The 16,180-nt window shown below is 43.3% G+C and overlaps 1 protein-coding gene across 1 annotated transcript in view; it reads left to right on the forward strand.

Moving 5' to 3' along the window:
* DMBT1 (deleted in malignant brain tumors 1) overlaps positions 1–16,180 on the forward strand; it is a 572,499-nt gene that overhangs the window by 132,827 nt on the left and 423,492 nt on the right. The window contains exons 10-11 of the mRNA XM_033942984.1: positions 12,788–12,802; positions 13,066–13,104. Of these exons, the coding sequence (XP_033798875.1) occupies positions 12,788–12,802; positions 13,066–13,104 (54 nt within the window). The remainder of the gene's footprint in view (positions 1–12,787; positions 12,803–13,065; positions 13,105–16,180) is intronic.

Below are 16,180 nucleotides of genomic sequence, written 5' to 3' on the forward strand. Positions count from 1 at the left end.
CATTATACTAAATTATCTCCTCGCAGACAATGACTGGGACATCTTCCTAATTGTTGAAACCTGGCTTAAAGACAATGATTGAGCTACCTTGGGTATGTTTTACCCACCAGTGTGCCAAGCAATAGCTTGCTCACACACCAGTACTTGAGGTGAAGGTGTAGCTGCCAAGGAGAACTCAGACCCCATTTACTCAGCCCCCCCAATCAAAGGCACACAATGCAAGAAGATGTATGACAGCATACTAGCAACACAAGCAGCGAAGCTAGATCACCACCTCTCCAAGATGCTGACAACTATGACTGACTACAAAACATTCCGAAGGGAAATTAAAACCCTGCTATTTAGAAAATTTATCAAGAAAAACTAATACATCTCCTTAACTATTCCCAATGTTGTAAGTTTCCAAGCAAAATCTCAACCATGTAATTAGCAGCCTAACCTGTAACTTTCCTGGAAATGTCCAGTAATCTTCTTTTGTAATCCGCCTAGAACTGCAAGGTATTGGTGGAATAGAAGTCATTAATGTAATGTAATGTAAGCCCAGTCTCAACCCAAGACTGATAGATGCCATCACACTAGATGCACTAGAGTTTCTCACCTTCTCAGTGGGTCATAACAGAGACCTAATCTTTATCTTCTTATAAAGAGTATCAAACTCTCCAATGGCCATCTGAAGAAATTGATGAGATTAAACACAACTAGAAGGGAGGAAATGCAGTTATCATGGGTAACTTCAATTACCCAGGGATAGACTGGAACCTAGGCACCTCCGGCTACAGTAGGGAAACCAAGTTCCTGGATGCAGTGGGCAATTGCTTCCTGGAAGAACTTGTCAAGGAAAACACGAGAGGAAATGCAATTCTGGACTTAATTCTAAATGGACTACGAGGACCGGTGCAAGATGTAGAAGTAGAAGGGAAGCAGTGATCACAATATGATCTGCTTCAACCTGGACACGGGGCAAAACAACGATCCAGAACTACGGCCATGGCGCTAAACTTCTGAAAAGAGAATTATGAAGGGATGAGACTCATGGTGAGGAAGAAGATTAAGAAGAGGATAAATGCTGTAAAAACGCTAGAGCCTGTCCCTTTTTAAGGACACAGTCACCGAGGCGCAAAATCTATATATACCGTGTATCAACAAGGGATCCAAGAGGAAAAAGAACAAAGAACTGGCGTGACTTACTGTAGCGGTGAAAGAAGTGATCAGAGACAAGAAGATTTCTTTTAAAGTATGGAAAAGGTCAAAAACGGATGAAAACTGGAAAAAGCACAAGCAACATCAATGCAGCTGCCATAAGGTGGTAAGAGGGGCCAAAAGGGACTACGAGGAAAAAAATTGCCAAGGAGGCAAAAAACTTCAAGCCGTTCTTTCAATATATTAAGGGGAAACGACCCGCGAAGGAAGCGGTGGGGCCGTTGGATGACATTGGAATAAAGGAAGTGCTTAAAGAGGACAAAGCCATAGCCGACAAACTGAACACATTTTTTTGCATCTGTATTTATAGAAGAGGATATACGCAACATACCGGAAACTGACAGGCTATACCTAGGAAACGAAGATGGGAAACTGATTGACAGGCTTAAAAATGATAAATCCCCTGGACCTGATGGCATCCATTTAAGGGTAATCAAGGAACTGCTTCAACAAATAACCAATCTGTCGATAAAATTTGGAAGGATCCCGGGAGACTGGAAAGTGGCGAATGTTACACTGATCTTCAAGAAAGGTTCGAGGGGGAGATCCGGAAAACTACATGCCGGTAAGTCTGACTTCAGTACCGGGAAAGATGGTAGAGGCACTGATAAAGGACTGCATCGTTGACCACTTTGACGGACACAATCTGTTGAGAACTAGCCAGCACGGCTTCAGCAAATGATCAAAAACTGGTTGGCGGATAGAAAACAGAGAGTGGGGGTAAATGGACAATACTCGGACTGGAAAAGCATCACCAGTGGAGTGCCTCAGGGTTCAGTGCTTGGCCCTCTTGTCTTCAACATAATTATAAATGACCTGGAAATTGGAATGACGAGTGAGGTGATTAAATTTGCAGACGATCCAAAATTATTCAGAGTAATGAAGTTGCAACAGGACATAAACACGCTCGAGAAATGGGCCGCAACATGGCAAATGAAGTTTAACGTGGACAAGTGTAAGGTGATGCATGTTGGTAACAAAATCTTGTACACAAATACAGGATGTCTGGTGCAGTACTCGGAGAGAACCCCCAGGAAAGAGACTTGGGAGTACTGGTTGACAAGTCGATGAAGCCATCCATACAATGTGTGGTGGTGGCGACAAGGGTGAACAGAATGCTTGGAATGATTAAGAAGGGGATCATGAACAGATCAAAGAAGGTTAAAATGCCATTGTACCGGGCCATGGTGCGACTCCACCTAGAATACTGCGTCCAGCACTTGTCACCGTACTTGAAGAAGGACACGGTACTACTCAAAGAGCGACTAAAATGGCTAAAGGGCTGGAGGAGTTGTCGTACAGCGAGAGATTAGAGAAACTTGGCCTCTTCTCCCTTGAAAAGAGGAGACTGAGAGGGGAGATGACTGAAATGTTGAAGGGAATAGACTTGATAGATAAAGACAGGTTGTTCACTCTCTTCAAGGTAGGGAGAACGAGAGGTCACTCTCTATAGTTAAAAGGGGATAGATTCCGTACAAATGTAAGGAAGTTCTTTTTCCACCAGTTCTTTTTCCAGAGAGTGGTGGAAAACTGGAACGCTCTTCCGGAGGCTGTCATAGGGGAAAACACCCTCCATGGATTCAAGACAAAGTTAGACGAGTTCCTGCTGAACTGGAGTGTATGCAGGTAGGGCTGGTCTCGGTTGGTGCACTGATCTTTGACCTAGGGGCCGCCGCTGGAGCGGACTGCTGGGCATGATGGAACACTGGTCTGACCCAGCAGCGGCAATTCTTTTTTTTTTTTTATTTATAAATTTATTCATTTGTTACAACTTATAACAATTCCATGAAAACAAATAATCAAGGAAAATACATCAAAATAAAAGAAAATCTAATTCAAGTCCACATTATATGAGGGCTGCTTATTCTATTGGCATCATCAAATCATAAGTAAAAATTAACAGGAAATTATTCAGTAATCTTCAGATCAGGCAAGAGAAAAAACTTCTATATTTCACTCAACCTCAATCTCTGCAATAGTTTCAGGTAAAATGTTTACTTTGTTTTTGTCTTGAAGAAAATTCTCTAAATGAGCTAGATCTACAAAAGCATATCTAACATTTTGATAAGTCACCAAACATTTGCATGGAAATTTAAGGAAAAAGGAAGCTCCTACACCCAAGACACGAGTTTTGAGTTGTAGAAATTGTTTCCTCCTATATTGTGTTTGTTTGCAGACATCTGGAAAGATGTTTATCTGTTGACCACAAAACAAGGCACTCTTATTTATAAAATATAATTTAAGAATGTTCTGTTTTTCTATGTCAGTTTTGAAAGTGACCAACAGTGTTGCTCTTTTGGCTATAAAATCCTTCGATGATTCCAAGAATTGAGAAATGTTTAAACTGTCAGGAGACACTAATTGATCCTTACCCCCTCTTCTGAAACCATTTTTACTCCACTAGGAATATAATAAAGATTATCTGGTATGAAAGATTCTTAGTATAGGAAATTATATCCTTTAAATACATTTTTAATAACTCCAAGTGAGAAAGGTAATGAGATATAGGAAAATTCAGAAATCTGAGGTTCCTGGATCTCATAGCGTTTTCCATTTTTTCCATCTGTAGGTGTAATAAAGTATTATCCTTAACATTAGAAACTGCACAAGATTGCATTACAGAAACAGATGCTTCCACTTTATCAATTTTTTTCTCAATTAAAGCCAATTGAGTATCATGCTCAGTCACTTTACTTGTTATCTCAGAGGAAAATTGACATAATTTTACTACTGTGCCTTGTAATGAGTTCTCAATTCTATTTACAACTGTCCAGACATCTTGAAGAGTAACCACTTTATTGCCCAACTCAGGCCTGTTAACAGGACCAGTAGGCATTGAAACAGGGGATACAGATAACAATTGTTTCCCCTTTATTATGCTTTTGGCGTCCAGTTAAAATTCAAATGAGTATAGAGGAGATGAATCCGAATCTACTATGGAGTCAGAGTCATCTTTCTCTAAGGAAAATTGAACAGGTTGAGGTGGAGGCGTGGGTTCCCCAGATGAGAGAGAAACAGATTGGATCTGTAAATCAGGCTTACCTTCCAACGCTGTTACAGGAATATGGCATAAATGACGATCCATTGGACCAGAATTTATTGTAGAAATAATCTTAGCCTTTCGTTTGCCCATAAATTCACAAATCTGCTCCCTGCTCCTCCTGGGCTCCGAAGGGGCTCAAAAGGGGCGTGTCCTGCCCCTTTGGCCACGCCCCTTCGGACTCACGTCCGTGGGCCGCGTTCCGCGGCTCGCAGCAAGTTTTATTCGTGGGAGCGAGGACCTCTCCTCCCGATGGCAGATGCCGGGTGGTGACTGCAGGGGTGCCTGACTGAAGGGAGATGTCAGCAACAGCTTCAGTCAGCCCTCTTTTCTCCGCGGCTCACAGCAGGTTTTATTCATGGGAGCGAGGACCTCTCCTCCCGATGGCAGATGCCGGGTGGTGGCTACAGGGGTGCCTGACTGAAGGGAGATGTCAGCAACAGCTTCAGTCAGCCCTAGCAGCGGCAATTCTTATGTTTATGTTCTTACATGCTATCCATCCTTAGCAAACTGATCATCACATACAACCGAGCCATCATACTTGGAGACTTTAACTTCGCAAGCTACCCAAAGGAGACCATATCTCCAGCACACTTCATCACTTCACTATCGGACCTAGGCTTCTAGTAAGTGGTCCCTCACTGACTCACTCTGCGGGCCACTTCCTAGACCTAATATTTATTCTAAAAGATACTCTGATCACCACAGGGACTCCTGGCTGCACCACCAAACCAGTACCCTTGTCTGATCACCATTTGATCACTTCCAACCACACCTACACAACGAGTCAACCATCAAACAGGAAGCAAACCCAACATAAGAAGATATACAACAACGACTCTAGAAGAGGTATAAAGGCAGATTGATAGGCTTAAGAACGATAAATCCCCAGGACCAGATGGCATCCATCCGAGGGTCATCAAGGAGCTGAAAGGGACCATAGCTGAACTGCTTCAACTAATAGCCAATCTGTCAATTAAAACAGGAAAGATTCCGGAGGACTGGAGGATGGCGAATGTTACACCGATCTTCAAAAAAGGTTTGAGGGGAGACCCGGGAAACTACAGACCGGTGAGTCTGACCTTGGTACTGGGAAAGATGATAGAGGCGCTGATAAAAGAATGCATCATTGATCACCTCAACGGACACAGTCTGATGAGGACTAGCCAGCATGGTTTCAGCAAAGGCAGATATTGTTTGACAAACTTGCTGCACTTCTTCGAGGGAGTAAACAAGCAGATAGACAAGGGCGACCCGGTCGACATTGTATATCTGTACTTTCAGTAGGTGTTCAACAAGGATCTGCATGAACGACTACTTCGGAAAATTGCGAGCCATGGAATCAAAGGAGAAATACTCACGTGGATTAAAAGCTGGCTGGAGCATAGGAAACAGAGTGGGAGTAAATGGGCAATACTCGGACTGGATGAGCGTCACCAGTGGGGTGCCTTAGGGCTCGGTGCTTGGACCTGTACTCTTCAACATCTTTATAAATGATCTAGACATAGGTACGACGAGCGAGGTGATTAAATTTGCAGACGACACGAAGTTATTCAGAGTAGTGAAGACGCAGGGGGGGTTGCGAAGATCTACAACATGACATAATCAGGCTCTAGAAATGGGCATCAACATGGCAGATGAGGTTCAACGTGGATAAGTGTAAAGTGATGCATGTCGGTATCAAAAATCTCAAGCACGAGTACAGGATGTCCGGGGCGGTACTTGGAGAGACCTCCCAGGAAAGGGACTTGGGAGTTCTGATAGACAAGTCGATGAAGCCGTCTACACAATGTGTGGCGGCGGTGAAAAGGGCGAACAGAATGCTAGGAATGATAAAGAAGGGGATCACAAACAGATCAGAGAAGGTTATCATGCCGCTGTACCGGGCCATGGCGCATCCTCACCTGGAGTACTGCATACAGCACTGGTCACCGTACATGAAGAAAGACATGGTACTACTCAAGAGGGTCCAGAGAAGAGTGACTAAGATGGTTAAGGGGTTAGAGGAGCTGCCGTACAGCGAAAGATTAGAGAAACTGGGCCTCTTCTCCCTCGAACAGAGGAGATTGAGAGGGGACATGATCGAAACATTCAAGGTACTGAGGGAAATAAACTTAATAGATAGGGATAGGTTGTTCACCCTCTCCAAGGTAGAGAGAACGAGAGGGCACTCTTTAAAGTTGAAAGGGGATAGATTCCGTACAAACGTAAGGAAGTTCTTCTTCACCCAGAGAGTGGTGAAAACTGGAACGCTCTCCCGGAGGCTGTCATAGGGGAAAACACCCTCCAGTGATTCAAGTCTAAGTTAGACAACTTCCTACTGAACAAGGACGTACACTGATAGGGCTACCTCAGTTAGGGCGGTGGTCTTTGACCAAAAGGGCCGCCGCGTGAGTGGACTGCTGGGCATGATGGACCACTGGTCTGACCCAGCAGCGGCAACTCTTATGTTCTATCAACTTAGAAGATCTCTTTACATGCCTTTCCAACCTAGTGGGAATATTAAAACCCAATTCCAAATCTGTTGACAATGATGCCATGGACTGGCACACTGAGAAAAAAAAAACCCCCTATATGTAGGGCTAGCAGCAGTCAAAGAGATCAAATACTATCCCTGTATATTCTCCTTCCCCTGGTTTACCGATGACTTAAGAACTAAGAAAAGAGAAGTAAGGAAATGCCACAAATCCAGGCTTAAGAGTGACTGGTCCAAATGGAAGGAAATGCATAAAGAATATAAAAAAGCCACTCTAGAGGCTAAAAAGATATACTACTCCTAACAACTATTAAAGACCCCCAATAGATCAAAACATTTTTAAACTAACAAAAAAGAGACTCGCAAGGAGACAACCAATGTCTTAACATCGAGCTCAACAGTGAAACACTCTCAGACTACTTTGCTGACAAAGTAGACAAAATAGAGTCTCACCTCAACTCCACTGTGCTACAGACAACATTCCCCCAACCCTGACAAGATAATTAAAACTACAACTGGGAACCTAATTCACTTCAAAACTGTCTTCCACGATAATATTACCAAGATACTAGACACTGCCTTTTTGGCTCCAACCTAGACCCTTGTCCGCCACGCCTCCTAGTGGCTGTGAAAGAAACCTTCATAGACGCCATTCTTCCTCTCATCAATACTGCTCTACAAACAGGTCTAGTGCCCAGTCATCAGACCGATCTTAAAAAAAACCATATTCAAACCTAACAAGCCCAGCAACTACAGACCTGTCTCCAACCTACACCATCTCCTCTAGATGACTCCAGCTTGCATCTGTTAGGCTCCATGGCTTTTGCACCCCTGCGTATGACGACTGCCATTCCAGGGTTTTTGAAGGAATTTAGCCCCAATCAATGGGTTTCCCACTTGCTCCTTGACCCTAGAGGGGAGGCTAAGCCAACTGCTCCCACCTCCCCTTCATGGCACTTGGCGCAAGGGCACTCTTTGGGCACCCATATAATGCAAACCTAGCATGAATTAGGGGTAAAAGAGCCTGAGGACTCATATCTTGCCAGTTTTGAGGCAAAACAAGTTGATTTGAAGGTTCTGGCAAACTTTGAAAAAAATCAGGAAATCCAAGATGACCACAGTGGCAGAATTGTGGCATAAAAAAGGGCTCCAGAACACTAAAATAAAATGAACAAACCCAGCGATTTTAGAAATTTAGAGGAAGGAGAACATGCAGAAACATTTGAAAATAAAATGTACAGACCCCCCTCCCCCTCGATATTACCTCATAGGCTGTAACATCCTTACTCACTGTGACCTGTGCTGGCAATGTGCTGCAGCTTGCCTCAGCTCCAAAGGTAGCTGGATCTGGGAGAAGAAATCACTGCGTCAAAAACAGAGCATCCTTCCAGCGCTGAATCTTTGGGCTGCTAGTCTGACCAGTGTCTGATTGAGCCTCAAACCCCAGCGGATCCACAGACATGAAAAGGGGGAAGGCAAAACACAACCAACTTCCTGTAAGACCCTACTGAGCCCTTTATGGATGCCCAATAGCCTGTGCTTAAGCCCCTGCCAGGCAACAGGCAAGCCATGCTACATGGGGAACAGACCCCGAGCTCCAAAAAGCATCTGCAGGTTGGCCAACAGGTATCACAAGGGATTGACCTGTCAGCTACAGACCTCAGTGTACTTCTCTTCCACATAGGCAAAGCTGTACCCTTGACTAGGGAAGCTCTTAGCACCAAAATGAAGCAAAGAGGCCATGAAAAGACCAAAAAAATTGAAAAGAAAATAAAGGCAGAAGGAAAAAACTGAAGGAGGCAGCAGAACCCTCTAGTAAAATAGGAGGAATTCAGAAAGCAGAGTGGATTCCTTCTGCATGGCTCGCAAGCACTGGGCTATAACCCACTTGTCCAGAATGACACACCTATTGCACTAGAAAAGATTCTTTTGTTATAGGAAGTGTTTGATATTCATTATGATCAATGGACTTCCTGTTACTGAGGTGGGGTGGGGTTTTCAAAAAGTAATAGTGCTTTTGTTGAGAGAAAAACACAGGTCACCTGATTAGAAGGTACTTATATACTGTGCGATATCACAAACCAAAGCTTTGATTTTTGCTTTTTGTTTCAGCTCTCATCTTTAAATCATCTAGACAGGCAACTCCAGGCCTGCCTGTCTTCCAGAGACCTTATTCCAAGGCTCCTTGCGGGATAGGGTAAGGGAGAGAAAGCAGCCCACTGCTGACTGAACCAAGTTCAGAGCCTCCTAAGGTTCTGACCTCTCTCTGCCCCCGACTCTGGAGTCGGTTGTAGCTCTCCGGCCTCTCCCACCTATCTCCTCTCTTCAGGTCCTGCGTATGTGGGAACAGGAAGTTGCTGCAGAGAAGCAGCTTCCAGGGCAGGCTGATGGCAGCAGGCTGACATAGTTGCTGCTGCTTGAAGATTTAATGCAGCGGCTGGGGAGGAAGTAGGTGGGGGAGTCAAGAGAGTCAGCTAAACTAGGACAGACTCCTGAATAACCCCCTCCCCCAAAAAAAAAAAACCCCAACCCAACCCAAAAAACCCATCTGGACACCCAGACAGTCCTCTTAAAAAGAGGCTAAGTCCAGGTTTTCCTGGATGTATGATAACCCTAACATGGGGGTCCTTTTGCTAAAGCCACAGCAAACGTAGCCTTAATGTGCCCCTTACATGGGTCTTTCCCTCGTTCTTAGGCCATTTGTGCTGCAACTGTAAAACGGCGCATTGTCCCATTTTCTGAATTAACGACCATGTGTTCATTTTATACATCAATCGAGAAAAGGACAGGATCCACAAAAATACATTACTATACAGATACAAAGTGGATCCGCATAAGACTCAATGGACTCCGTGTCTTAGTGTGAATTTTTCAATAACTGAAGTCATTTTTTTTGTTGATTTAAATGGAGGAAAAAGACCTCATCAAAACGGGGGGCTGCCAAGATCTATAAGCAAACCCTACCCAAGGAAATAACATCACTCATTGGCCCCAAAAAACGAAAACTGAGGTTATTTCCTCCATTTAAAAAAAACAAAAAAATTCACACTAAGACACTGAGTCCATCGAGTCTTATGTGGCTCCATTTTGCACAAGTTCATTTGGCCATGATAAAAACTTCCCATGAAACCACCTGTTTGAAGGCAGGAAGAGCCGCTTCACTACCCCCGATGCTTCACACACCAACTAATTAGCAATCTAAACTAAACTAAACCTTAAGTTTGTATACCGCATCATCTCCATAAAGATAAATTCAATAAATGAGGGAAGGACATAATAAGAAATTAGAGGTTAGGAAGAGGATAGCTAGCTTTACATTTTCAATAGATAGCTTTACGTTTTGGAGAAAAATCAGATTTTCAGATGCTTTCGGAATAATTGGAATGAGCCCTTCTTTCTTTCTTTTTCTTTCTTTCTCTTTAAACTAAACCTTAAGTTTGTATACCGCATCATCTCCATAAAGATAGAGCTCGGCACAGTTTACAGGCAATTCAATAAACGAGGGAAGGACATAATAAGAAATTAGAGGTTATGAAGAGGATAGCTAACTTTACTTTTTAAATAGATAGCTTTACGTTTTGGAGAAAAGCCAGGTTTTCAGATGCTTTCGGAATAATTGGATTCTCGCCCAGAAATAGCTAAGAAATAGCTAAGAAGAAAAAAAAAAAAAAAAAAAATTTAAATTGAATCAGGTTGGGCAGACTGGATGGACCATTCGGGTCTTTATCTGCCGTCATCTACTATGAGCCTAGGTTCTGCAGCGGGGCAGGGAGATTATTCCAAAGCTCAGTGAATTTGAAGAAAAGGGATTTCCCTAATTTACCTGCGTACATGATGCCTTTTAACGAGGGGAAAGATAGTTTGAGTTTGTGGGCGGATCTGGTAGTGTCAGGTCTTGAAGAATTCCAGGATAGTGGAATTAGGGGAGGAAGAATGCCATGTAGGATCTTGAATGTTAGGCAGGTACATTGAAAGTGAATCCTAGAAATCACCGGAAGCCAGTGAAGTTTTGACAGAAGTGGGGAAACATGGTCGAATTTGCTTCTTGCGAAGATCAACCTAGCCGCAGTATTCTGGATCCGCTGAAGTCTTTGAAGATTTTTCTTGGTTAGACTTAGATGGAATTACAATAGTCCAATCTGGAAAGAATGATTGATTGTACAAGGACAGCAAAATGTTGTTGGCGGAAGCAGGATCTCACTTTCCTCAACATGTGAAGACTAAAAAAACATTTTTTACCAGAGAGTTGAGATGATCATTAAAGGAAAGTGTAGAGTCAATAATGATGCCCAAAACTTTGCTTGAGAATTTGATCTGCAATGTGGGACCAGAAAGTAGTGGAATGTCCACTTTACACCCCCCCATGCCCCCCTTTAAAGAAAATAGAAAATATTTTTTTAGTGTGCAGTATGCGTTAAGAAAATGGTAAATTTACTGTGGGACACCTTTTTAATGCAGGATTACTGCAGTTTGGTTAAAAGATCCCTTTGTTAATGTCAGTAACATGGTAAATGATTGCAGATAAGAACCCCGTTTGCCCATCATTCACACTCATGTTATGTTACTGTTAACCAGGTTTTATATTCCGCCTTCACCTATTCAGTTCAAGGTCAGATTACATTACAAGAGGTTGGGTCAGTCACCCCAGGAAGTTACAATGGCCGGATTGACACGGTCATTCAATAGAGAGATCAGAACAGTTTTTAATACAATTAGGTCATAGTTCCAAGTTCAAGTAGCTCATTGTTGTGTCCCAGGAGCTGTATTAGACACTTTAGAAATGGGCCTTTACAATTACCATTTCAGTTACTTTAGTGCTGGCTCCTTGTCTTGGTACAGAAATGCTTTTAAAAGCTTTCTGAACCTGAGATAGTGGTCACGAGATCATACTGTAAGTAACTCTAAGTAGTGTAGTGTTAAGTAATACTATGAATATACAATGCTCCCCTGCGAATTCGCAGTCTGCGATTCACAGTCTCGGTCATTCGTGATATTTTCTCACTGCGAATGACTGGGCAGGAGAGGGCAGCTGGAGAGGCCTCTTCCTGTACTAAAGTCGGACCTCACCAATCAGGAACTGCGTGTCAAAGCACTCACAACTCTTATGCAAATCAGCTCTTCTCTCAGACTCCTTGAACTCCACTGCTCGGGCTCCCTCCACTGGCCATTAACAGGTACTCCATCCTGTCACAAGTAGAAAGGGTAGATGTGAATTAGAGAATGACACGGGAAAAAATCTGTCCCTGTCACTGCCCTATCACGGGAACACTGTCCCGTTCAACACCCTGTCCCTGTCCCCGCAGTCCCCTTCACTGCCCCGTCTCTGTCCCTGCAGCATCCACCCTTCCCTCTCGCCACCTCACTGCCCTTCAGTGGCCTGAGAATCTCCCTCCCTCCCCATTACCTTCGCAGCGCGTTATTAAACAAACTTACTGAAGCCAGCGGAGACTACCTGCCTGTGCCTGCAGTTGTGTGTGTGTGGGTGAAAGCTTCTCCTCTGACGCAACTGGAAGTTGCGTCAGAGGAGAAGCTTCTGCCCACACACATGCGACAGCAGGCAGGCAGGCTTCAGTAAGTTTCTTTACTAAATCGCCGCAAAGGTAAGGGGGAGGGAGGGAGATAAATTTGGCTATAGGTAGGGAGGGAAGGAGGGAGGGGGCTGTGCAAGATTGGTGACCGCACGCCTTGCCTCCCTTAACTGTGGGGACAAGGCCATTCACTGCTCCACGGGGTGGTGGATAGCCTTGTCCCCATGCCCGCAATGAGCACCTCCCCCTCCCCCGTTTTGGCGGGTTACCCGTGGGTAACTGCCACCATGTCATTCTCTAATGTGAATCACTTCTTTACTCTTTCCCAAAATACTAGGACTAGAGGGCATATGATAAAACTACTAAGTAGATTTACAACAAACTGGAGAAAATATTTCATAATTCAACATGTAATTAAATTGATTACAAAGTTCTAATTTCCATTTGACAAGGAAAATGTGTGTGGTGAGATGTCTGGAGTCTGTTCCTTTCTTGGGTTGTATCACTCAGAGCTAACGCTTGGTTTTCTTTTTCTCCTTACAGCTTCTCAACTCTCGGGTAAGTGAAGGATTTGAGATTGATTTAATTTAGGAACAATCTGCCTTTTAAGGGTTATTGACCCACTCAATGGTTTTCCTGGAGTCCCTTCTTCTCTTTCCTTCCCAGGTCAGAAGACTTCCGAGGGTCCTTACTGCTAGGGAGGCTCCAGTACGATCAGCCCTTCCACTAGTAGCTGTATAAAAGTATAAAACACATGATGTCTAGTGTTGATAAGAAGGTTCCTCCTTATACTGCTCTGTTCTTTTTCATTTCATTTGTAGTTACTTCAAGACCTTCCCTAACACTAAGTTCTGCAGATGGTAAGTGACTTCTCCTCCTCTCCCACGGTTCCCTTGGGGTAGCAGTCCTACTGCTCTGTCTTTGTCCCTTTTACAGCCATCCTACAAACAAATCATTAGCAGGAAGCCAAAACTGGCTGTATATACGATTATTCAGTCTCCAGCTATAAATCAGGTTGAGATACAGAGATCCTACATTCATAAGTACGCTTTATACCTGAGTTTAAAACTGTAAAATTATTGGGATTAGTATTGAAAGGAGGTTAAAGTGGGTTGGAGAGTTTCTTTCTAGGAAATGCCAATGGTCTGCTCCCAAGCTGGCATTCAGCAGCTCTTAACTGGTCACTGTACCACAGAAGGTTTTTAGAGAATAGTAATCACCTGAGCTGAGTTGATGTAGAGGTCTGATTCTACAAAATAAGTTTTTAAAATGGTTATCCATTTGAGCTCCTCTGAATTTAGTACATCAAAGATAGAGATTTCTCAGCAGATTTTGTCAAATTGTTTCTGGCACCAAATATCTAACATCACAAGCGAATTGGATAAAGAGAATAATTGGTGAGCCAAAATTGAAGAGGAATCTATGGTAATAGATTGTGTTGTAGGTCAAGCTTAAGGAAGACCAGTAGATCATACAGTATATGAACCACATTCTCAGAGGTAGATACAGCTCTAGTAAGTAAATTGTTTAGGAAGTTTGCAAAAGGGAATTGCCAACTAGATCCCAAAATTCTTACCCACCCTTATTCAGTTGATTAATTAAGAACATAAGAATAGCCTTACTGGGTAAGACCAATGGTCCATCAAGCCCAGTAACTTCACGGTGGCCAATCCAGGTCACTAGTACCTAGCAAAAACCCATAGAGTAGCAGCGTTCCATACTACCGAGCAAGGGTAAGCGGTGGCTTCCTCCATGTCCTTCTTAGATGGAGTGATGCCAGTGGGTTTAGGACAGATTGTTCTTACTCTCTTTGTAAAGGGCTCTGATGTTGACCTTAATGCTTGTTCAAATGAGACCGGTGTCACATATCCCTTTTCTATTCAAAACGATGGAGGCAGGTAATTGTTCCTGGGAAGAAATTATTGTATGTGCTTGACTGTCTGTTTTCATACTATGACTGTATTTCAAGATTGCATATTAGACCCCCAGACAATCTGAGTTTCGATCTAAACATAGTGGAGAAACAGTTTTATTGCTATGGATCACTTCTTTGAAAACTAATCTGGACAAGGAAATTCCAACTATGGTAATGCAGCTGGATTTGGCTTGGTTAACCATGACCGATTATTGGGTAGACTGGAAAAGTTCAGAATTCAAGATATAGTAATTAAATGGTTTTCCAATTTCTCGGAATGCTTTGCATATAACTTGCCAGTGCTTATTTTCTTCATTTGGATCCTTTTTCCATTCTTTAAAGGATTTTTTTTGGCTCTAATAGCCTCTTTCACTTCACCTTTTAAGCACACCAGCTCTTGTTTTCTCTTCATTTCACCCTTGTTAATATGTGGAATATATCTGGTCTAGGCTTCCACAATGGTATTTTTAAATAACATCCACACCTAGTTTACAGTCCTGACCTTTGCCACCAATCCTTTTAGCTTCTTTTTAACTATTTTCCTCATTTTATCATAGTCATCCTTTCAAAAATTAAATACTGCTACAGTAGATTTCTTTAGCAACGTCACTCCAGATAGCAGCTCAAATTTGATCACGTTATGATCATTGTTTCCTGGTGGACCCATTACAGTTATCTCCTGTACTATGGCTTGCATGTCACTAAGGCCCAAATCTAACAGAGCTCCCCCTCTTGTCGATTCCTAGACCAGTTGCCCCAAGAAGCAGTCTTTCTTATTATTTGTTTTTGTGTTAGGTGCCATTGACTTGGATTTGAGTCCTAGCGATGAATTACAGATCCAGAAAGAAGTTGGTTTTGTGCTAGTCCAACAAGGTCCTTCAGTGTCATCCCGATACTTCCCTAGTATCATGGTAAGCACGTCTGACCAAGGGAACCTCTTCTAGCACTACATGCCGATTCTTTATATCTCATCATCATCATCAAGTTTTCTTGGCAGAATATAGAAGTAGATTGCATCAAATGTGATCTTCCACCTCCAACAGTATCCATCTGCTGCTGCCCAGATGGGTGGTACATCATTAGTCTGCCATCTTCACTAAAACCAGTCCACCTTGGGAGACCGTGCTGGCATGAAAGCTTACAATTTCCCTTTTTTTTTTTTTTACTTTTTACTGTGTCTTCCTACAGCTTGCCATCTCTCAAATCGTGCACTCAGCACTGTTGCTCATACCCTTCATGGTCTAGCGTTGCACAATGATGACACTCAGGCGCTTGTCAACTCAAGTGGAATTTATTTGGCCGCAGCCATAATAGCACAATTACATCAAACTGTTATCAACTGAACATCATAATCAAGCATGAACGGTGATGAACTGTACACTGTAACCGCACTTCAGAAAATGGCATAACACACGATGTACATCACCAGGCAACATATAAGGAACTGATGGTCAGGCGCACAGCATCTGGTTCTCTATCCCGCACAATGTGGGGCGCCGTACAAGCTTCCCCATCTCACCGGACCCTTCCCGTTCAAGGAGGTGTCCCCTCATCAGCTGTACGTTGTTGTGAAGATCATGGCCTGGCCCCCTGCCGTCCAAGCAAGGCGACGTGCCCCATGTCTTAACCACTGTAAAGATGTCAGCCTTCTACCCATATGCTGTGCTTACCTGCCACTACCCGTGATAGCGAAACCTCACTTATCGCGGGTTCCCCCCAAGTGTCATGGCTGCGGCCCCGCACCCGGTAACATATGCCAATCTGGATAGAACTGGTGAATATATCTAGCCCGATGTTAATTTTTTTTTTTTTTTGAGAGTTATCTCCACGGCTGTGTAAGAACTCGCACCTTTTCATACTCACCTGGGTATAATATGCGACCACAATAAGGTAGTGTGGGGAAGCCTGCTGGCTGGCTGAGGATAACCATTTGTCTACATTTTACTTGTTGAGTTTTATGCAAGTTATCTATCAATGGCTGAGGATAACAATTTGTCTCCATTTTCATACTCACAGGGGTA

Source organism: Geotrypetes seraphini, chromosome 4 (assembly GCF_902459505.1).
Source record: "Geotrypetes seraphini chromosome 4, aGeoSer1.1, whole genome shotgun sequence".
In the NCBI taxonomy this organism is placed as follows: domain Eukaryota; kingdom Metazoa; phylum Chordata; class Amphibia; order Gymnophiona; family Dermophiidae; genus Geotrypetes; species Geotrypetes seraphini.